Source organism: Ovis canadensis, chromosome 4 (assembly GCF_042477335.2).
Source record: "Ovis canadensis isolate MfBH-ARS-UI-01 breed Bighorn chromosome 4, ARS-UI_OviCan_v2, whole genome shotgun sequence".
Classification (NCBI taxonomy): Eukaryota; Metazoa; Chordata; class Mammalia; order Artiodactyla; family Bovidae; genus Ovis; species Ovis canadensis.
The window spans coordinates 68,366,588-68,391,819 of NC_091248.1; the positions used below are offsets into that span (position 1 = coordinate 68,366,588).

At 38.1% G+C, this 25,232-nt stretch overlaps 1 protein-coding gene across 4 annotated transcripts in view; it reads right to left on the reverse strand.

Annotated features, from left to right (window-relative positions):
* Positions 1–25,232, reverse strand: part of MDFIC (MyoD family inhibitor domain containing) — a 96,839-nt gene that overhangs the window by 63,834 nt on the left and 7,773 nt on the right. For all 4 annotated transcript variants that reach the window (XM_069587967.1, XM_069587968.1, XM_069587969.1 and 1 more), the window contains exon 3: positions 11,155–11,277. In XM_069587967.1, coding sequence (XP_069444068.1) covers positions 11,155–11,277 — 123 coding nt within the window. The remainder of the gene's footprint in view (positions 1–11,154; positions 11,278–25,232) is intronic.

Consider the following 25,232-nt stretch of genomic DNA (forward strand, 5'->3'; position numbering starts at 1 on the left):
AAAGAAGCTCTACATCAGTCAAATAAGGGAAGCCTGACTTAGAGAACAAATAAGATACTAGTTAAGCAAGCTCCAGGAGTTGGTGATGGACAGGGAAGCCTAGGGTGCTGCAGTCCACGGGGTCGCAAAGAGTTGAACATGACTGAGCTGAACTGAACTAAGCATAGATTACGCTAGAAGCTAGAGCTGAAGGCATGAATAGTCACAACAATATTATACCCAACACATGTTTTCACAACGACCAGTGTACCACCAACACCCCTCAACCACCTTTCCAGGCACCAGATGGCAACTAGACTCAAATTTAAAGTTGAAATGATCAAAAGATTTTGTACCTTGAAATTAGCTATTCACCCTTCCTTGAATTTAGTTTGTCTGAGTCCAAACAAATTTCAATTTCATGGCAAAAGTATTATTCAATCCTCTATTTAAAACACAAAGACTCATATGCATATTTATACATACATATAGACTTTGAAATTTGATAAATTTAAAGGAATCTTTTGTTTAAAAAATTAAAAGGCAAGTTGTGCATATCTAAATAAACACCGAATGGCTTTTGCTATCTTTCAAAAACCCAGACCTCAAGTCAACCCCTTTAAATTGGCTAAAGTAAAAAATATTGAAGACTTAACTATGTATGAATATGGGTTTAATTTTACATTCCCAGTACTAAGTTTTCTTATTCAGAGCTATTTGGGTAAGACTTTTAAAAATTTACTGCATATGGGGGAAGTGCAACGAGAAAAGCCTAACTCAGAGGACTAGTGGGACAATGTTAACGACACTCAGTTCAGTTCAGTTCAGTCGCTCAATCGTGTCTGACTCTGCGACCCCATGAATCGCAGCACGCCAGATCACACTATTCGCTAGCTGTGCTGTTGTCACTGATGCAACCTGCTTTATCATTCCACTTTGTGATTATAACAGCACCTTGGTAATGTTGAGAGAATACAGAGAAGATAACCTGCAAAGAAGGCCTCTAAATATATGACACACGGATGAATCTTTTTCATAGAAACAAGCAATGTATGGGCAGCATCCAAAGATGAGACATATGGTCTTATTATCATCACATCAGCATGAATCAATTATTTATGACATTTGAGATTGTGGGAATCTTTTTCCTTAAATCTCCCAATCTAAGTTCTCAAGAACCATGGAAAATGTATTTAATTAAATAACATGCCAAAGCAGAACAAATTTCTCCACCCATTCTCTTCTCTGGTTCACTTAATACAATTTCACCCTCTAATGCCAGCATCTGGGGGTTTTAAAGAGAGAGTTCCCTGACTTCTGTGTCTCCTGCTACAGAACCCAGGGACTTAGGAAGAATCTAGTTTCTAGTAGAGAATCATGGAGCTCAGATTTACCACCGAGTCCTAAAGGGCTCTTTAAAGAATCACAGACAAGTCACAGTATTGACTCCCAGCTGTCCTATGGTGAAGAGTAATGGGGCTCCTGAAAGGAGTGGAGGGGAATTCCATCAATCTGCTACAGCCCCTCATTCTCAGCACAGCTTTACCAAGAGCTGGATAAGAGCTGGGAATCACTCCCTCCCTTCTTTCTGGCAGCTGTTTTTATAGCTATATAAGCTACTCATGCATGGGACTAACAACTTATCAATGGATGTGAGGAGTCCTGAAAAACTCCTTCCTTCTTGAATTTCAGAAACTTACTAAAAAATTACAAAATGGGTACAAGGTAATATTTTTTGCTTACCAGAACTAAATCCTTGCTCTCTCAATACTTCATTGGCCCAGCTTCATGGGCATGTGACCCATGCAAGAGCATTGAGCAACAAGTTTAAAAGCACCCGTGCACTTGGTTGAATGCTCTGCAGCTGCCATTGTGAAATTCATAACAAGTCTTCCACAAGGGGCCCTGCATTCTCATCTTACATGGTTCTCCACCTTCAAAATGACATAGCTGGTCCCGTCTTCTTCAGACCCTAAAGAAAGCTGAATCTCCTGGCCTACCTGTGACCTGAGCATTTCCTATAGGTAACTGGGATCTAATGTAGCTTTGGGAAATCAGCTCCTTAACCTCATCATTTTTGCTACACAGGAGAATTTTCTTTTTAAAATATTATTACTTTTAATACAATTAAATAATTCACCTTAAAAGAAAAAATGTAATACAGAAGAAAGTATACACAATATTAAATAGAGTCTTCTTCACCAGTATATCCTCACTCAATTTCACATTACCAGAGCTAACTATTGTGAGGAGACATCTTCCATTAAAAAAAATAAATAAATACACACATATATTAATTTGACACATACACACTGATTAATTTTATCTTTTCTTAAATTCCAATTCTGTATGTCTACTAGATGGAGAAATCCTCTGAAGTAAAGTGAAAGTGTTAGTTGCTCAGTCATATCTGATTCTTTGCAACCCCATGAACTGTAGACTACCAGGCTCCTCTGTCCATGGGATTTTCAAGGCAAGAATGATGGAGTGGGTAGCCATTCCCTTCTCCAGGGGAGCTTCCGACCCAAGGATCGAACCTGGTTTCCTGCACTGCAGGTAGATTCTTTACCAGCTGAGCCACCACTTTTCATTAAATGGAGAAGATTCTTTAGAATCTATCAATAAAGATAACCAGCAACTTCAAATCATGTTTATTATTTTTCACTCATTTCAGAGTCCTCAGCTGCATTCATTCAGAACAGGTGACTGATGGTAGCACAAAGGAACAAAGACCCAGAGATAACCAAGTGACTGCCTTATCCCAAGCCACTAGGTTATTGTGAGAAATTCAAGAGATTCAGAAGAAAGAAAAACACAGATAAAGCCTTAACTTTGCAATGTTGATTGGTAGAAACACGGATTTCTGTTTCCTTACCTGCCAAGCATGGCAATTTTTACGAAGCTTCCAAATCCTCTTCCCAATTGAAGTCTCAGATTTAAGAAAAGCTATTTCCACCACCCATCCTGAGGTTCACACTCAGTCCTCTGTCCTCACCTAGGATTGTTCCACCACAGAAATCTTTAAGTTCCTATTTCCCATTCTCATTACCCGTCTTCTTTTTCCACCTATCCCATTCACTTACTGCATCTATACCTACTTTTGTTTCTTAAAAAAAAAAAGAAAGAAACAAACTTCAGGTATTCATTAGTTTCATTGGTTTTTCTTTTGTATTTGGAAGATCCTTCCAGTCTTTACTTCTTTCCCTACCCATTTGATATTCACAACCCATCACCTGAAGCCCTTGTTGGACAATGTCCTTAAACCCTTTGCCCCACTGTCCTTTCATTTGCCCAAACTAAAAACCTTGGTCTCCTTTCCAGCTCCTGCCAGTCCCTTACCCCAGATGTCTTACTAATTGAAGCTGAATCCACCTACTTCCTGCAACCCCACCGGCCACTCTACCCCAGTCCAAGCCACCTTCTTTTCTCAGTTGGATTAATACAATAGTCTCAGTTGTTCTCTTAATGCCTTCAGTCCTTACCATTTAAACTAATGAAAAGCAATCACCCTAAAATATAAACTAAAATATAAATTTAAGCCATTTCTACTTTCCATACCCTCCATCTTCCCTTAACCTTTGTTAACAGATTCTTTCCCTCCATCTCTTCACTCCTCATCTAACAATTTATATCCCAGCTTACACAAAACTTCTCCACCTCTCCTCAAACTGGCCACGTGTTTTCCAGACCCGTAGGTGCACTGTTCTTTAGGCTTCGAACACTCTGGCTCCACCCCTGCCCCTGCTTTGCCTGAGTTGCTCAGCTCCTTCAGGTGTCATCTCAGACATCACTTCCTCTGGAAAGCCCCCTCGGACCCTCCTCTACCTGAGCATGTTTCACAGATGTGAACACAAAGCCACCTGCAGTTACTTATCATAGCATTCAAGACACACACTATCATTTCAAGATGAACTGTATGTCTCTTCCACCAGACTAAATTCTGAATGCAGAGACCACTCCTGTATCACTCATCACTGTATCCAACACAACAGCTTCGGCAAACTATTAGCACCCCATCGTAATGTAACCAATTTTTTATTCAGTTTTCAAAGTTATAGTTTGATTCCTAATCCTGAAAATTCATTATAGTAACACATTGTACAAGTATTAATCTCTGCATAAATTCAGAGTGTTCAGACCCAGGAAGTTTGAGGTTTGAGAACTAAAATTATCTAGACCGCAGTATTTATGGTCTTGATCATTGAAGGTTATTTATTTCTTCAGTGGTTAGCATTTTCATGGTGGTCCCTAAGCTAGTTCCCCAGGCCTCAGCTCCTCCCTCCAGTTCAATGAACTCCCAAGTGGAAAAACAGTAAGTCTGGTTTCCTCACTGAGTCCTCATCCACCACTTGCACTTCAATACCATCTCATCTCACCCCAAAAAGATCAAAAGACTTTAGGAATATCTGAAAACCTTAATCTTTAACAAAAGAGCTGCTGCTGCTGCTAAGTCACTTCAGTCGTGTCCGACTCTGTGCAACCCCATAGACGGCAGCCCACCAGGCTCCCCCGTCCCTGGGATTCTCCAGGCAAGAACACTGGAGTGGGCTGCCATGTCCTTCTCCAATGCATGAAAGTGAAAAGTGAAAGTGAAGACGCTCAGCTGTGTCCGACTCTTCGCGACCCCATGGACTGCAGCCCACCAGGCTCCTCCACCCATCGGATTTTCCAGGCAAGAGTACTGGAGTGGGGTGCCATTGCCTTCTCCATTAACAAAAGAGCAGTAGGATATAAAATGGAAACTGAATGAATCGTGGTATTTGATAAAGGTGAAAAGTGAAGTAATAAATAACATTAATAGGAATCTAAGAATAATAAAAAATATATTTTATAGATACAAAACATAAAAACTAACTTAGAAGGGCAGAGAGAAATATGAGAAGAAAAGAGAAAGGAGAGAGAGGAGGAGGTGGGGAGATAACGAGAAAGCAAGGGAAGGAAAAATGAAGGAAGGAAGGGAACTGAAGCAATCTCAGACTTTTTCTTATAAATAGGCAATAAAAATAAGGAACAGGGGGAAAGGCTCTAACCAAAGTGTCATCCCTAACCACCTCTACAGACAATAAACATTATCCATAACGCTGCCACAGTTCACTTAGAAGGCTTCAAAAGAGCCTTATCAATGAACAGCAGTCAGACTTAGGACTCGACAGCTTTACATCATTAGAGCATCTGTGGAACTTGAAAGTTAATATAAATGAGCCAGGCGTAGCTTGGGAGTAAGAAGGGAGCAGCTGTGGGTGTGCGTTCAGTCGTCCCAGACTCGCCACTCCATAGACTGCAGCCCGCCAAGCTCCTCTGCCCATGGAATTCTCCAGGCAAGAATACTGGAGTGGGTTGCCATTTCTTTCTCCAGGGGAGCTTCCATACCTAGGGATAGAACCCTTGTCTCCTGCATCTCTAGCAACGGCAGGCAGATTCTTTACCACTGAGCCACCTGGGAAGCTTACCTAAGAAGGGGGTAAAAGGAAAAAGGCAATGATTTAGAATGTCCATCATAGGACCTTAAAGCTGAAATAATAGAAGCAAGATGGGTAAAGAATCTCTTCCCTCCTCTCATTAATTCAATACACTTAAGTAATCAAGCATTTATTAAGCATAAACTATGTACCAGCAACTGTGCTGGCCTCAGTCATGGACATAAGTATTAATGGTCTCAGAAAAACCTGGTCTCTGTATCCAGTATGTCGGGACACATAACTCATCACAGAGAGTGGAGAAAAAAGCCTTATAACTGATACTTGGGCCCAAGAACAATCATAATAAAAACTTATAAATTCACTTGAGTGCTTACCCACTTAGCTCTGTGTTAATCAAAATGTAATATGCATTTTCTTATATAACCTTTAAAATAGTAGCATGAGGTATATAGAATCAGTACCTACATTCTAAAAATGAGAAATACAATCTCAGAGAGTTTAGGGAACTTTGTCTATGCCAGTATCAATGATGCATCCAGGGTCTGAACTCTGGCATTCAGCTTCTGTGGCTCTCCAGGACCCTGAACCTAAGGTACTTAAAACAAAACATGGACAGTGGTTCTCCCTAGCTTTTTGGGTAGAACCCAGATGAGCATGGAGTAATGCACCTCTAGGAAAAAGTGTGTCAGGGAACTTGAGCTCCATTCTAGAACAGTCTAAAATGGCTGTCATTGATCAATACATCATATATGGGGAGCCATCAGAAATGGCTTATGATTATTCACCCAACCCTGAAACCAAACCATGAGTTGGTTTTGGAATAACTGATGGTTAAAGATTCCTCTCTATAGCAACAATTAAAAGCATCTGAACTGTAGCTACATAACCATTTGGTCTGCATATTGAAAAGGATAATTTTTCTGAGAGACAAATAGAGGACTAAACAGTGGAAGTCACCGTGACTTGCTCCCAATGTGGACTCCCACATGAAGAAGCATGAAGTATTCAGGAAAGAATCTCCAATTAACTATGAAACAGAAAAGCCATATTCCCCAGTCCTATTGGGTGGTACTTATGGGAGGTGGGAGGAGAGCTTGTTTATGCCTCTTCTGTATAAAATGAATTCTAAAGAAAACCAAATAATACTGTGATGTGCATTCAAACATGAGTGCCACTGAAAAGATTTAAATCCAAACCTCTCAGTTTTCTTTCCTTATATTTAAAGTTAAAAATGCTCTAAGTGTATAAATAGTACACCTGAGTAGTCTCTGCTTTTCAGTATTTTACATAGAGGAAGCATTCTCTAATGTAATGAAATGGTATTCATTAACAGGTGATCAGCAATAAGTTAGCAAAGGCTGGTAAAAGAAATGAGAGTCTCTAACAGCAGAGCCTCTGGATGTTGTGAGGAAACTCAGCGGATGCCAAGAGGAGGATTTCAAGTAGAAGCAAGAGTGAAAAAGCATGACATACCAGCTCAGTAAAGAGGAGGCAATTGTGAATTAGAGAGAGAAGCTTGTGTTTTACGACCAATTAAGTGCTTACTATTATGAGAACTAAAACCTCTTCAAAATGAATAAATGGGTTAAATAGAATGGGGATTACCATTTAAGTAGAGCATTCTAAGTTTGCTTCAGATCATGGGAATTCTACAAAATCACAAAGGAGAGAATTAGCTGAGCAAAATAGTTTCATTTAATGGGAAATTTATTTCGGAAGGGAAGCTAAGGAAAATTTCTGGAGTGAAGTAATGGCATTTAGAATTAGGAGACGTTTATGTAAAAAGTGATGTCCAACGATAAAGTTAAGTAATAAGAATTTTCAGAAAGACCTAGAAAAATCTGAGACACCTGAGGCACTTTAGAAAGAAGAAAAATGTAAGCTCTCCATAGGAAATAATTAGAATAGTAGAATTTGACCTAAATTAAAGGAAAATTTACTCATGCCTATGAGTATAGGCACAGTAACACACACGCACACACACTCACAGATATAATCCTTCCTACCTTAGAAATCCCCCCAAAGACTGAGATCAAAATGTTACTTCTATTCCTTTTCTAGTCTAATTAAAACATGAAATGTTGCCTATTGCCTGTTATCAGTTTATGCATATTATGGGTTAAATAGAAAAATTAGTATTAATTGAGGATGTCACTTCACTGCAACATTTATTCCACCAAATCAGAGGACGAGTGATTATTAAAACAAGGCATAGCTCCAAATTATATACTGTCCCACATATGCCAATCTGAGGGGAAAAGCCAGTGTTAGCCATAGAAAGAGACTCTTACAAATTCTAAAATGGAAGCCCCATTCCAGAAATTAAATACCAGAATATTTTTCTCAGAATACAAATGTCTTTTAAATTGTAAAAAGAATTAAAAAAATTATTAAAAAACAAAACTCCCACAAAACCTGCTTATGTTTTTAATTCTTTACTGATTTGATTTAGATTCTTTTTTTAACAAACTTCAGTGGTTGGAAATATCTTTTTAATTTAAATTTCATAAGAAACAGAGCTACAATGCACATTCCCTGACCAGATTGTGTGTGGCCTATTTATTCGAAATGTTTCATTCCATATGGATTTCTTCTCTTTATTTATAACTTCAAGAAAGGATTCTAATAAGTTAGCAACTCAAGGACAACTGACTTGAAATCCAGACCTTGAGAGCACAGTCCCTCAGGTCTGCCACCTGCGATGTTTTCTAGAAGGACCAGGGAAGGCACACAAAGCTGGAAATCTTTGTAGAACTTGCACCAAGTGGGAGCCACAAGTGGGTGGTCCACTGAGGTCAGGGTTAAAGTTCACAGAATAATTTGGAAATTATTCTCAGCTTGGATCTCGTTTATGAGGCCTGAGAATACACCCTTTAATTAGAATACAATTTCCACAGCAGCCACTCCCTTGACTTTCCAGAGCCCAGTTATTCTCAGAAAAGTAAAAACAGCCTCGTCACACTGACAGCTAACAATCCCCTATAAATTATGCCTTAAATGTCCAACAAAAAAGGCAGCAGGCATCCGGGACAACAGAGATGTTAGCTGCCAGCCCTCACTCACCACTCTCAAGAATAGATAGAGAGAAATTGCATTCAACAGCAGAGTCACTCCCCTCTGCTTCTTGCTTATGCAGCTGAACTGTCCCATGGAAGCTTGGAAAAAGAGTGGGTTGCACATTTGAAAATGTTCCCACACCCCAGCCGGCCTTATTTTTCTGATGATCCCTCCATCCAGCCAACCTCGCACTACAGTGGGAAACTAAAATCAGTTCCATCAGAGCCAGCTGTCCGCCTCTTCCACGGTGCTCAGGGAGCCACACAGGACTCCTGGCACAGGAGCCAGCCCAGGCCTGACTCACGCAGATGTCCCCCCACCCCCCACCCCGCCCAATGCAGCTCTGAGCCACAGCCTTCTTTCCAGGGCTATTGTTATTACAAAAGATGCACTAGGCCCCCAGAAATGCTCTAGATGCTGAAGTAAGAGGAAAACACACATCTCTCTAACTGCAGGGTTAAGAGAGACAGACGCTAAATGATGCAGAGACAGCCAAGGACTCAATGGGGAAAGCCAAAGATGGAAAGTCAGGCTAGCTTAGCAGACTTTAGTGTCTGGGAGTTGGAACAGCAAAAGCTATCAGATTATCAAACTTGCAGATGCTATCCAGACTTGAGTTGGTTTTAAAGATGACATAAAGTGTTCCATTTTGGAAAATCCACATATCAAATTTTTCTGTAGACCCAACAGAGTAGCCTTTGTCTAGAGAAGTGTGACTGGGAAAATAACAAAAATGTAGTTTCTGAAATCTGTCATCAGAATTCATAATCCAAAGTCACCCACAAATATGTGGAAATTCTCGGCAACTTATGTTTTGAGCAAGAGCAGCATTACTGTCTTTGGCCATTATCATCTGATATCCATTCATCTGTCAATTTTCCCAGCCACTCTCTCAAAGGAGGTAATAAATCTCTCTCTCTGGATTCTTTCAGTGTATATTAGTGTGTGTACCTAGACAGTTGTTCCCAAGTACTCCAGTACCCCACAATACAGGCTGCATCATTATCTCAATAAAAAAACTATTTCATGCACTTTACAATATTTATCACTGTCCATAATCAATCCAGACAAGAGACAGGAGTAAGTTTTAAATCCATTCACTTTAATGATGTGAGTTCTGTGGCTAAAATGAGTTTCATCAAATAGCACTAAAGTTTTTTAATACGACATGACTCTCCATATCCTTATGCAATGGTGGTTATATTTTAGTTTTTGTCCTAAGAGTTCTTATTCATGTTTTTCCAAGTGTGGGCCTTGGGAAGGGAAATTGGTAAAAATAAATCAATTAATGAAACACATAAATTCTATGAATATGGGGGGAAAAAAATAAGCAAACAATCATACCTCCCAAAAGGTAAAGTTAAAATTGTCTGTAAGACCCTGTCTCATGCTCTCTGCTTGCTGAAAGATCACAGATAAAATATGCTAGTATCTCACAAACCCTTAAGTTTCATAATAGCAGTGTCAACATTTAGAAAGAAGATGACAATATATGTTTTGGAGATAAATATTTACTTGAAATATATATATATTTTTTGATTTTTTGGAGAAAGCTGAATAAATCTTGCTCCTAATTTCTGAGTTTCACTTCCTTTCTATTCCATTCCCCAGTAGAAAAGTGTAAAAAACCAAAATAGTTCTAAAATTAAACTAAAACACAGTCACTTTTAGAGCTTTTTGCTTGAAAACTTTAAGTCTCCTTCTATAGTGTTTTTATTATTATTTTTTTCTTCTACAAAGTTGGCTTTTTCCTTCTACCTGCTTTTCTCTGTTTGGTTTCTATTATTCAAAGTAAATGTAATAAGTAACACAAAAAAGTTTCAATATTATAGAGTTGTCTGAACTGAAGAATTAAATTAAAAACAAAAAAAAGTAACACTTGATTCCCAGAATAAAACTTTTCCTCTGTCTTCTCTGAAAAGCTGAAAAGTGACATGGATAATTTGGTTACCATAAATGATAATTTCAGATGTAGCACTCCTAAGGCCATCCAGGCATGGCACAGCACAGTGATGTTCTTTCTATATATACGTTCACTACAGAGAATCTTTCACTCTATGGCAAATTCATATTGAATCCACCAGGGGGAATTTAGCGGCCAGAACAAGCACAACCTGCCATCAACATGGATTCTGAATAGCACTTAAGAGATACTGGTGTTTCTGGGCATTCCCAGAGTAAAACAAAACTAAACCAAAGCTTATTACATATTCTACAGAGCAATTTTAAGAAGAGGAAGAGAATAAAAAGAAGCTAAGTAGTGATAAAAGTGTTAACTGTGAAAAAACAGTTTGGAATCATTTGGCCAGAACAGGGACCACATGGTGTTACCAAAATACTACTCACTGTCCTCTACCTCATCTTTATCTTTTTAGTTTCACTGTCTGTTTATACGTAGAATTGTCCAACTTCTACTTAGTTGTTACTCAAGAAGGAATTTAGTTTTGTCTAAATCTCTCTGAGAATGGAGTCCAAAATTTTCAGTTTAATACTTCCTTTTTAAAGACAGGATGAAAGCCAGCAGACAGTATTATTCATACTCTGCTTTACTTCTATATGTTAAAAGACTCATGAAAAACACTTTCAGGTAAGTTGCTGATTTACAGATTTCTAGCAGAATTATATGAGATGATTAACTGAGAGCATATTATTATAGTCATGTCCCTGAATCACTCCAATTTTCTCCAAAAATACTTACTTCTGATGAGTTCATCATCCGAACAATTTCCCCACATGGGCTGGTCCTGCATCTCTCCATGTGTGAAGCAGCTATCGGTAGCTTGAGTTATCTCTCTCTCAGTATTTTCTTTATCACATTTTTCTAAATTAAAAAAAAATGCATTATCATTAGATGTCACATATTTTTCTGTTTTCATTTTTATAGATGTTTTCCCCAAAATGTTTCTATAAATCTGCCATAATTAAAAGTAATGGGAGCAATATCTCTACTAACCATTGCATATGTTATTGACTCAATAGAGATTTACTAGCATCTACTCTATGACTGCACTCCAGACACAGCACTAGTGGTAGAGAACATGCCTTGCCAATGCAGGAGACTTAAGAAACACAGGTTTGGTCCCTGGGTTGGGAAGATCCTCTGGAGGAGGGCATGGCAATCCACTCCAGTATTCTTGCTTGGAGAATCCCTTGCACAGAGAAGCCTGATAGTCTACAGCCCATAGGGTTGAAGCATCTTAGCACACACACATGCACTTTAGGACCAGCACTGAAGAAACGTTTTATTGTAAAAATTGTCTGTTAAGATTACTGTAAACAGGTCATCAAAACATAGCAAATGATCTGCCATGATAGAAAAATGTGTAACAGTTCTATCAAGGATGGAACTGAGCCCATACATGTAGAGGGCAAGGGTGGCAGGGAAAGCATCAAAGATAATGCGAGATTTATATGTGAGTTTATGGGTTCTCCAGGGAGGAAGCCAATGAGTAAGGTAAAGTAATGTCTCATCGGGAACATAACTTAAGCAAAAAGCTGACTATAACACAAGGGTAAATGAATGTTACAAGAGGTCTAGGGCACTAAAGACATTCAAAGTAAGAAGATACGCATCAGAATTCAGAGCTCAAGAAAAGCATGATACAAAATGGTGCATGTTGGATAATCTTTAAGATCAGCAGGAATTCTCAAAGTAGAGATGAGAGAAAAGCCATTCCAAGTGAAAGAATTGCAGGGCAAACACCAAAAGCAGACACGTAGGCAAAAGTTCAAATTTTCTGCACTGTGAACTACTTAAAGAGGGATATTAGGAAATAAGATTGTGAAAGTTTGAACAGGGACATGCTATGGATTTGCATGGCAAGGTGAAAAATCTGGACCTAATTTCAAAGTAAGATAAAAAAGTAACAGTAGCCATGGTAGCTTTATGAACTGTCTAATCAAAGCCACATATAGGGGAAATGAACAAACGTATATACACCAGAGGTTCTCAATCCTGACAGTACTCTAACTCACTCAGGGGACTTCTTAAAAAATAGCTTCCTGGGCCTTATAACCTAAAATTCTACTTTAATTTGGGGGTGGGAGACCCAGGTGATTCAACTGTCCTTAAATCCTTAAGAGTCACTGGAGGACGGATGCATCTAACAGGGAGAACAGAGTAAGGGAAACTAAAAGAGAGACTGATGAAAGTTTTGTCAACTGGATAAGAAGATGGGAAAGGAGGTAACTGTGATAAAATAATTAGAGGATTCACAGACTGTCAAAGAAGATGATAGCTGGAGATGACTGTCTTAGGATGGATTTGACTGGGAAAACCCAGAGATCAGGAAAATAATTTATATTTGTATATGTATCTATGTATAACTGAATCACTCTGCTTTACAGCAGAAATTTGAAAAAGGAAATAGCAACCCACTCCAGTATTCTTGCCTGGAAAATTCCATGGACAGAGGAACATGGTGGGCTACAGTCCATAGGATCACAAAGAGTCGGCCACGACTGACCACATCGGCACAGCAGAAATTAACACAACATTATAAATCAACTATACTTTTAATATTTTTTAAAAAATAAAAATATATATTTGTATATAGTTTATATTTGGGCACTGTATTATGCAGTTGAATATACAATCAATTACAAAACACATCCCAACCTTCATGGACTGTAGCCCAACCAAGTCTAGTGGATGAGTTAATTTTGAACATCTGCAAGTCACAAAGTTATAGCTGAAACAGTTATCTTCCTAAACTTGACTGCTGAAGTCATTCAAATGAATAGGCTCACCAAAACTGTAAGCCTATGAAAAGAAGAGTATCAGGAGGGTTCTATACAATCAGAAAGGAATCAGAGAAGGAAGAAAAACTAGATGATGTCAAGCCATGGAAGCAAGGAAAGGAAAGAGATTCAAACAGAAGTTGTTAGTCAACTGTATTAACATTTCCAGTGGAAGGAAAAAAAAAAGTTCTGCACATGCAGAAATTTCTCCTGTACCATGGGGATTTCACAATTGAAAAGTTCTGCCATAAAACACATTTCAACACATGAAAATAGATGGACACTCAGGAATAAGTCTAGAGGCTTAGATTTCTGAATTTAAAAAAATTGGGTCTCCAATGCTAAATATTTTTAGAAAGCAAAACCGTATTCAGATAGCAGTAAAATATAAATTAGAACCATACTAAACCAACATGTTCTAGATTTATGCAGCATTTACTCAGCATTATCCTAGGGAAAAATGTAACCTTCCTGAGATGTGTGTATTCGTTTCAATTAAAATCTTGACTTTTTTAAACAACTTCTGAAATCTTTCCACTGCTACCGTCAACCCAAGGCCTTTCTGAGATGATCAATAGCAAAGATTTTTCTAATAGCTCTACACAGGAACTCTCTCCTCAGCAGAGTCCTACATTCTTGCTGCGACTGTTATGTAGCTGACTGCCGCCAGGTGTCATGCTAGTAGGCTTGATTCAATTAGTAACTCTAATTGAAGCTGAATGAAATTAATTATATAATTTTGAGCTGTTCAAGTTTAATTCCATTAAAATTAATTCATGAAACCAGGGCATTATGAAGCAATGCTGACTAAAAGAAAATAGGTATGAATAAAGCCTCTAGACACACTTGACTCACATTTGAATCATGTCCAATATTCAAGTGCTAAACACAGACCCTCTCAACTCTCCATTGACTAAATGAAAATGTCATGTGGCTCGTACACACACAATTTTAGTAGTGACCCACTGCTAAGAAGAAAACAAAGCTCCTCCTGCTCTGAATATTTACTGAGACAGTTATCTTTTTTTTTTTTAAGTTTCCTTATCTGTGAAATTCTAGAATTACATGATCTCTAGAGTCCTTCTCAAGTTGAAAGAGAAAAGGAAAATTATCATTCTCTGTCTCATTACCTTCAAGAAATGATAACTATGTAACTACTATTAAATTACAATCATGAGTTGCCTACTTTGAAAACTAAATGGTCTCAGGCTTTTGCTACGATCCTTAACACTCAGAACCAAAGCAAGACTCAGAAAAAACTCCAAATTTAAACTGACTCGCCAATTCTTCACTCATAAACTTCTGTGACTACTTGACTATTTTGTGTTTTTTTAACATATCTATTTTTATTTTATCAACACATCTTTAATATTTAATGAAATACAAATATGGCAGCCACATAAATAGTGTACAGTTGTATCTAATATTGAATAAATGCACTGAGAGAGAATGAGATTTAACTGATTACTGCAAAATGGGCACCATGATGTCCAACCACTCTTATTACAACTTTTAATAGGTTTGGGTCAGCCACTACTCATTAAGAGGAAAAATAGCAGTTTCTAATAATGGATTTCTATTATCTGTTTACGTTGTCTGTCACTTCTGAAATACAGCAGCAGAAGCCATTGTCCTTGTTTAACTGATTCCTTTCAAGCTTTATGAAGGTTTGTAGGTGCAATTCAACTGCTATTTGGGCCTGAAAGATATGACAGGCCCACAAAGATTTGACAAAGAAATGTTTGATATGATGTCAAAGGCAATCAAATAATTTCAATGAAGCATAAAATCAATCTTTCTACAGGTTTCTGTATATACATCATTTCCTCCCCGACTATATATATACAAGCACTCTTTCCAAACTTAGTAAATTTCTCTTAAAAGGGCATCTTCATCATGTCAATCATGCTGTTCTTCCAAGCCACTGGCTCTCTACTGTAGACCACGTTTAACATAAAGATGCACAAGTCCCAACTTTGGGGTCCCAATTTGGGTGATATGGAGAAAGGAGGGTGTCACCATCATATATGGCCAGATTTGAAGAGGACTGTTTCAGGTAAGCTCTTTGGTACTATACAATTTAGAGAAAACTTAGAAAGTGTTAGTTGCTCAGCTGTGTCCAACTCTTCATGACTCCACGAACTTAGCCTGCCAGGCTCTTCAGTCCATGGAATTCTGCAGGCAAGAATACTGGAGTGGGTTGCCAGAAGAGGGAATCCTTCTCCAGGGGAGCTTCCCAACCCAGGGATTGAACACAGGTCTCCTGAATTGCAGGCAGATCCTTTACCATCCAAGCCACCAGGGAAGCCCTTCTGTACTGTAAAATTTAGAGAAAACTTAGAAAAGCCCATCAAATACTGAGATATAGGCCTTGCTTCTCATCCCCTTGTCACAGTATTCCAAGTTATCAGAAAATACAATTTTATCATATCACTAATATAGAGGGATTTAGTTCCATCCTTATGTTAGGACAACACTGAGAATACAAAACCTAAATTACTACACATAACACTAAACAGTCCTACTAATAGTTGAACATTAAGAAGTATGTTTTAGATGTTAATACAAAAGTTGAAGACACTTTAAAAATATCACTAAAGCAAAGGACAGTCATACACCACTGGCATCTGCTGCCAAGAGGCTAGCTCCCACACATTCTCCCTTGCCCATGCCAAAGAGGGAAACACAGAAGAGTCAGCGGATGAGGGGGAAAAGCTTGCTCCTTGATAATGAATCCTCTAGCTGGGGAGACCAAACACACACACAAAATAATCAAGCAACTACAAAACAGAAGAGAATGAAAACTGCCCTGGGTCCTAATTCTCGGTCAAAGACTGACCAGCTGTGTGTCTGGGGCTCGGCCTCATTCTCTTCATCCAGAAATGAGGGCATTGGGCTGGATGGCTGCAGAGATCTTTGCTGTCTGTAACTCTGAGTCTGCACAAAGGCTAAATAATTGAGCCAAAACTTCATATACACACAAACTGTAGGGTGTTTAGAATGGAGAAGAGAAAAATCATAGAAAAATTCTGTAAAGCCCTGGGTTTGAATTAATTTTCAAAGAAAATGATGAGCATAAATTATGCCAAACAAAGGAAAAAGGTAAGAATTCTAAAGGATCAATTTAAATATAATATGTCCTACTCAGAAATGACTATCTGACAGGATCAATACTCTATTTTTTATTTTTCTAAAGAAAGGCGTGAATGGTGAGAAGCAATCTCTCTCCAATCTTGATTATTCTGGCTAAAGGATATGAGATTCAGGTAAATAGAATTTCCATTTGATGTAAAATTTTATAATATTTTGCCTAGTTGGCACTATCTAATTTTTAAAACTTGAGAGTTTTACTTATCTCAGACAGTTGGGGAATAAAATAACTTAATAGTGATTAATAAGAGAAAACAATCTAAATGTATAAAAGAGTACACTGGATAATAATATATGTAAAATATAATATATGCCATATTAACAACCATTCAGCTGATATGTAGTTGTTAAATAAGTAAAAAAGAAGAAAATGCTTCCTTTTGTTGAAAGAATAAGTTAATGAATTTTATATTTACAGTATTAGCAATTTTCAAAGGACATTAACATGTTTTGTTTATTTCATCTTCAGAACCCATTAGCTAATTTCATATCTCTTCCAGGGTAGAAAGCCCATTGTAATGCTCAGCCTTTCTCCAAAATTCCAAGGAATGGTACCTCATAAGGGATCATATTCTACTCTTTGTCAGTCTGAGTTAGTAGTAAATGGTTCTTTATTTTAAGCATAAATATGCCATCAAGTGATCTTTAACTACTTCTAGTTCTGCCCATTGTAGATAGAAATAATAAACTCACATCTATAAGACAATCATTCAAACTATTCATGAGGGGTTTTTTTTTTCATTAGTTTGTAGTTAAGCATATTTATTATCTGAACAGATACATGGTTTTAACAAATAAGAGTAAGAAAAGAATCTAGTAATGTTGTAATCTGTTTCCAGGATGAAATGAGCTTGTCAAAGTTACCTAATGAACTTTTAAAACATGTACAATACTGTTCACGCATCATCGTTTTCCAAGAAAGAGACAATACTGTCTCAAAGTCCAGATATTTGAATCTTTCTTAATAAACAGAATCTGCCTGTCAATGCAGGATATGCAGGAGACATGGGTTTGATTCCTGGGTCAGGAAGATCCCCTGGAGGAGGAAATGGCAACCACTCCAATACTCTTGCTTGGAAAATCCCATGGACAGAGGAGCCTGGAGGACTATAGTCTGACGTGCCGCAGAGTCAGACAGCACTAAGCACGCATGCACAACTCAATGAATAAGAACAAATGATAAATAAAAAAGACTCAGGTTCTCAGGGACAGAAATACTATCCTTACACTGTACATTTTACTGGAAAAATGTTTAAGAGCACAGAATCTGAAATCAAGGGACCTGGGTCCACCACTAACTACATGGATCCTGGGCAATTTTCGTAATCTTTGTCAGATTCTTTATCTTTAAAATGGTAATAACACCAGTCCCTATATCAGAAGGTAGATGTGGAAAGAAATGGAACCATGCCTGGAAAGTAGAATGTCTGGTATATAATAAGGGCTCATTCACACTTGCTGCTGCTGCTGCTGCTAAGTCGCTTCAGTCGTGTCCGACTCTGTGTGACCCCATAGAGGGCCTCCTACCAGGCTCCTCTGTCCCTGCGATTCTCCAGGCAAGAACACTGGAGTGGGTTGCCATTTCCTTCTCCAATGCATGAAAGTGAAAAGTGAAAGTGAAGTCACTCAGTTGTGTCCGACTCTTAGCAACCTCATGGACTGCAGCCTACCAGGCTCCTCCGTCCATGGGATTTTCCAGGCAAAAGTACTGGAGTGGGGTGCCATTGCTTGCTACTAATATTATATTGAGTGTCACTACAATAAGCACCTTTTTAAAACCCTAGGGAGGTGTTGAGGACAGTATCTATCTATTCAGTAATCACTACATAAAAACCAAGCTAGAAATCTGTTTACAGACTGAATATAAGGAAATCTATTTCTTCCTTTGAAAAGCTATATATATTTTTTTTCCTTATGGACAATGAAAATGATATTAGAGAAAATGCTTTCTTTTTGCCTCACATTTGCAGATAAAATTGAATCATTGGGTTTGACCCTGCAGTTATACCAGTACATTTCAATTTTCCCTCAGGCTTGGATCTCCTAGTTTCCATGATTCTGTGTGTGTATATATATGTGTATTTTATATATTTATATATTATATAAATATGTATTTTAAAGTACTTTTATAGGTTACCTTAAATATTCTCTTGAACTAGACATAGGTAGGCATAAATACATAAACCAATCATCAAATCTACTTATATGTACTTAATATGTATATTTTGTGGAAGACTAGTATAAATGATGGTGCTTGGCAGATATCCTTATAAAACTGTATAAAACTTAATCAGTATACAATTTACTTATTTCTTAAAGCAAGGAGTATTAGCAGCTTTCTTTATGCATAAAACTTGGGGCTGCTGCATGCTGATCTACTTCAATTAAATATTTTATTTTAACCTATGAGAGATCATTTAAAATCTATATAATATGTATATTCTTACTGCCATGCAATCTATATTCACATCTCCTTTATCTGTAAACAATTTCATTTTTACTCTTCCATTCAAATACCAACATTATTTCAGATTACCTATGTGTATTCTGGATTATGAAATCTTAAATAATCTGAAACTAAAATGTTTGGGAAAAGTAAAAAAAAAATTTTTTTTAATCTGGGTCTCTATTTCCCAGAGGCTACGACAATGTGGAAATCTACAAATATTTTACAAATGTAACCTTTAAAAACCAAAGATAAGGCAGCTTTCAGGAAGACCTGAGGCTCTGGAATTTCACTTCTTCACTGATCCAAATAAAGAAAAAAGAAAAAATAATCCCTTAAGCTTAATGACCTTTAAGAAACATTGCAAAACCTGCCTGCTTTGCCTGATGTTCTAAAACAGATTAAAATTTCATTGTCCAAAACATTTTAAGATTAAAACCAAAGCATTTTTAGCAGATGAATGAGCATATTATTAAATTTCTTAGTTTTATATATATACAAAACTTATCATATAATCAGACATACTATTATTGAATTAATTAAATGCTTAAATCAATTTAATCAATTAATTGTTATTGCCATTATTTTGAAAAATAGTAAGACTTCTTGGCAAAAGCTAAATTCATTCCTTCAAAGGGCTTCTTATGCAGTTAGAAGCTTATGGTGTGTTTAGATTTGAAAGAATGAGAAAAATGACACTGACTCAACTAGTTTAGTTGGGGTGGGTAGAGAACAATGTTTTATACACAGCAAATCAGAGAACAATTTTAAAATTATATGAATACGCAATTGAATACAAATATGCAAATAGGTGCAAACTGCAGCAATAGTGCAAACTAATATCTCAACAATCAGGGCTCTAAATAAATGAGGGGTAAGAAGAATTAGGCACTTTCCATAAAAAAAAAAAAAAAAAAGTAGTGCAGATGTTAGAAAAACGCAAGCTGACACAGGGCACCAGGACACATGTCCTCAGTCATCTTACTCTGCTGCACCTTTTACATCACAATCTAAAGTTCCTCATCCTAAAAATGTATTGTCAGGATAACTGACCCCAGACTCCTGCATCTTCAAATACAAGTTCAATAATGTTCTTCCTACCAGCAAATTCACCCATATTAAAGCCAAACATTCATAAGGCTCACAGAATTTTGAGTTACACAGGCTCATAAAGATCTCTTAACCCAACAGGATAACATAAATTCAGTTCAAAACATCAACATCCAGCATCCCATAATGAAGGCAAGGAGAGCAGGCATGAATAATTCCAGAGACAGGGAAACGGCCTCAGAAGATATAGCTTACTTCAAGTCAGGACTTCTTAAGTATTCAAAGACTTCCCCCAAATCGTCTAAAATTGACTTATAATTTCCACTGATTTATAGTATTTTGTTCTTTGCCATCAAAGTCTAATCCTTCCTCCATGTGACAGAGCCTCCATATTCAATCTACTTTTATAAGCATGATAATCTTTTTCAGTTCAGTTCAGTCACTCAGTCGTGTCTGACTCTTTGCGATCACATGACTGCAGCATACCAGCCCTCCCTGTCCATCACCAACTCCTGGAGTTTACTCAAACTCATGTCCATTGAGTCGGTGATGCCATCCAATCATCTCATCCTCTGTCATCCCCTTCTCCTCCCACCCTCAATCTTTCCCAGCATCAAGGTCTTTTCAAATGAGTCAGCTAAAGTATTGGAGTTTCAGCTTCAGTATCAGTCCTTCCAATGAATATTCAAGACTCATTTCCTTTAGGATGGACTGGTTGGATCTCCTTGCAGTCCAAGGGACTCTCAAGAATCTTCTCCAACACCACAGTTCAAAAGCATCAATTCTTTGGCACTCAGCTTTCTTTATAGTCCAACTCTCACATCCATACATGACCACTGGAAAAACCATAGCCTTGACTAGACGGACCTTTGTTGACAAAGTAATGTCTCTGCTTTTTAATATGCTATCTAGGTTGGTCATAACTTTTCCTCCAAGGAGTAAGTGTCTTTTAATTTCATGGCTGCAGTCACCATCTTTTTACTCTTTTTACTTTTTAATCTTTTTACTGTTATCTAAAAAGTTATCCTGAAAGAATTTGCCTTAATGACTGCTGAAATCCAGAGACATTTCATCTAGAGTAGTTCCCCTACTTAGCAATTAACTCTGTTATAAAAGAAATTGAAGACTTCACCTTCTTCCCCTTTTAAAAAATAAGGTTATACACCCATCTTTAGTGTTTTAGCATCATCATTATTCTAAGTGCCATAGTTTTTAAAACTTTTCTGTTACCTCTCAGTTATACCAACAGATTTTATCACGAACATTCTAACCCAAGCTCTCTGGTTACGGTATGAACTCATATTGAGCACTATTTACAAAAATGAAGGCCAACAGAAGTTAAAACTGAACCAAAGAAGTTCTTTAATCTGTAAAGGCATTTCTAAGCTATGATTTGAGTCTGATCTTGAAATAAATAAGTGAAAGAGGATGGAGAAGAGCATTACAAATAGTGGTAAAGCCACAAATATGACAATAATGAGAGACTCTGCAGTATACTGAAATTGATTTCTTAGACTTCAGAATGATGGATATGAATTAGAAGTTGGGAGATGCTTCCTCTCTGGTAATTCTCCTAAAGGAGAAAACCAGAAACCTCTTATTTAATTCAGCAGTACATCCTCTGGTCTTGTGGATAATTTCTTTGGGGCACTGCCTACTTGGAATTCTCCTTTAAAACCACCAACCCAATCTGGCTTTATAATTTCTACAATCTCATTAACTTCCAGTTTTAGTCACCTCCAGGAGGATAACTTATAGATCCATTATCTTCACCCCACTTCCTATCTTTACCTACAGATTTGAAGTTTTAACTCTACAGCAATATACCTTTAGCAATTCAGACTTAACATTTCCACTTTTCTTCTGTCCCTGCCTGTTTCCCCAACTGTAGCTTGTACATTGGTCAATGGTATTCACAGAATCACTGTCAGTTCTCTATTTTCTCCTTATTGTCCCTTTCCCAACAATCAATTGCTAGAACCTGCTAGTAAGTTATAGCTCGCAATTTCTCTTAAATCTATACTTTCTTGCCTATATCCACCACCAGGGCCTATCCTCATTTTCTCTTCTAAATAGAAATCCTTTTCTAAAATAAAGATTGAATATTTTACTCCTTGGCTCAGTTTCAGTTCAGTTCAGTTGCTCAGTTGTGTCTGACTCATGCAACCCCATGAATTGCAGCACGTCAGGGCTCCCTGTCCATCACCAACTCCCAGAGTTCACTCACACTCATGTCCATCGAGTCGGTGATGCCATCCAGCCATCTCATCCTCTGTCGTCCCCTTCTCCTCCTGCCCCCAATCCCTCCCAGCATCAGGGTCTTTTCCAATGAGTCAACTCTTCACATGAGGTGGCCAAAGTATTGGAGTTTCAGCTTTAGAACACCCCGGACTGGTCTCCTTTAGGATGGACTGGTTGGATATCCTTGCAGTCCAAGGGACTCTCAAGAGTCTTCTCCAACACCACAGTTCAAAAGCATCAATTCTTCAGCGCTCAGCTGTCTTCACAGTCCAACTCTCACATCCATACATGGCCACTGGAAAAACCATGGTCTTGACTGGATGGACCTTTGGCTCAGTAAGAATTAAATTCATTCTCCATATGAGTGAAAACCTGACAGAGTTATTTTAACATTGTACATATATTAATGTTGCAAATTCCTACACCTTTCCCATGTTCAATAATTTCAGCTTGTATCTCAGTAAGAAATAGAGAATAAAATCTCAGAAAATCGTCCTGAAGTTCTGCATGCTGCTTGGGTGATGTGACGTGAAAAATAAGAACAAAGTAGGTCTATATGCATAAAGACCCAGAAGATTAAAGGCTGATTCACCATGAAAAAAGCAGGTGAACTGGTTCTATGAGTAGAGAAAGTAAGGAGAGGAAATTGGTTCCCTTGTCCTCTGCCATCTGCCTTCAGGGGGTGTGTCACCTGCCCAACCACAAGGTGCCTCATTTTTAGTGCTCAACTCTGCACAGTCCAAACCAAAAAGACCTACAAACTGTGTCTTCTTCAGCTCGGATCACTCACAACCTAATTCAGACAAGACTGACCCCTTGCTATCCTGAGATTCTCTTAACCTCCAGAAGCTCCAGAACTGAGCCGGTCGCCCTACAACTGGCCGTAAACTAATCTGTCACAGGGCTCTTGTCGTTATCTTGAACTGACATTCAGACAAGGGATTTGGTGCACACACACACCTCATCCTCTCTCTCACTTAGCTCACAAGTTCTCTCTGGGCAGAACGTGTGTTACACATTCTCAATTGTCTCAGGCAGGCACAAAGGAAATAGTTGTTCATAAGTTTCCCAGTTTAAATATGTTGATATATTTGGTAAGATATATTGTGCTAGCAAGAAAATGTATTTCAGACTTTATTCCTGAAACCATACTTAAAAATCAGGCATAAAAGCACATGCATATGAATCATCTTACTTCAGATCATGTGGGTGTGAATCTGAAAACAGAAGTGGACTGCAAGCAGAAACCACAAATGAAATTAATGTTAAAATAACTCTTTTCATAGTTCCTGCTTAGTGAACTCTAAGCAACTAGAATCTATAAAATACAACTCAATTTCCAAAAGTTACAGTAGAAACCTTAGCTCCTTCAGGATGTGTAGGCTAACATAAAAAGAAAATACTAAAAGCTTAAGAAACTTCAGTGTTAATGGCAAGAGAGAGGAGAGGGGGCAAAAGATGAGAGAGAAAAAGGTTATGAGAGAGAATCATCCAAAACACAGGACTGATCAAGACAGTAGGAAGGGCTGCAGCAAAATTCAACTATGTAAACATCTAGACTCTACCCAGTGCAGAATCGATCTCCCCTTAATAAAAACTGAATAAAGACTTTTAGGAATAGAAACATAAAAATCATATCCCACGCCTTTATAGGGTGGAATACTTAAATTAACTCAGAAAAACAATTTGGTTGAATTGTTTCCCTCTTCTGTTTGCTGTTGTTCTAACTAATTTTCCACTTGCAAATGGCCTCTTAGATTGTGGCAATTAATGTTTCCTTTTCCCCCAAATCTTTTATTACAAAAATATAATGCTAGTAAAGTAATTGCACACTGTTATTAGACCTTTCCATGAAATCAACCCAACATGATCCAGGAAACAAGGTTCAAAGAAACAGGAAAGGCTCTTACACACCCAAAAATTCCACAGATTCCCCACTAGCCCTGTAAAGGTCACTCAATTATATATGTTAAATCCTTGTATGCAAACTGACTGAACAAGGACAACAGGCATGACTCTTGCTGACCAGAAATCATAGCCTGTTAATTGTACTTTTGGTCTCTCCAGCTCCCCATATAGCCTGGAACACAGGACCAGTTAGTACAAACACACTCTTCCCACACAGGCCTGATACTCCTCCCTTGCCCCTACTCCCACTGCTTTCATTCTGCCAGTCTCCAACCCTAAGCCAAATCCAAAAATCCATTCTATCTGCTTCTGTTCCCAAGGTCCCAAATGCTTCTTGCTGAGAAAGGCAATCAACCATGCTGACCGTGTCCACTAAAAATTCATGCCATTCATTCTTTGTTAAGCTCTCAGTGTTACTGAGCAATCCTTTTGTTCGCCCCAGATGGGCTCCCTCTTGAATCCTTCCCAATCCTTTCCACACATCTCAAATTTCTTGACTCATCCTAACCCCAACTTGCTCTCAGCAAATGTTACATCTATTTTTCTGAGAACATCGAGGCCTTCAATAATCTCTTACTCATATGAAATTTTCTCTAGATGATCACTCATCCTTGTCTCCTATCCCCATCTCAAAGGGGAACATTCCCAACTTTCCAAGACTAGTCTTATCATCTCCTTCCTTCCCAGGATTTTACTCTTTCAATTACAAACACCCACTGCACCGCGGTCCCACCCCAGGCTCTTTCATCTTTTTCCCTTCTATCCCGTAGCTTTCTTTCCATTAGTGTGTGATGGACATGCTCAAAATTCCCCATCCAAAAGCAGCCCTCTCTACATCCTGCTTCTAACAAACTACAGCTCTTCTCATCTTCCATGGCCCCTAAATATCTAACATTTCTGTGACCAATCCTATAAACTCACTCACTGTATTCTTTTCCTTCTTCTCTCAAAAGGGTAGCCATCCCCCTAAATCTGGTCCTCGAATACCCTCTCTCACTCTTGTGCCCATCCATCAGCTACTTGGTGGTAAACTCTAAGTCTGTAAGCCTGACCCTCACCACTCTCCTAGTGACAGATTCTCTTTTTCAGTGGCCTACTGGCGATCCTGGCTTAGCATGGAACCAACATGATCAAAAAAAGACTCAACTCCTCCTATGTTTCCACTCAGGTCACAAAGCAAACCTATGAATTACCTTAAATTTCTGTCTTTCCACCACCTCCCATATTAAGTATTTTGCCCA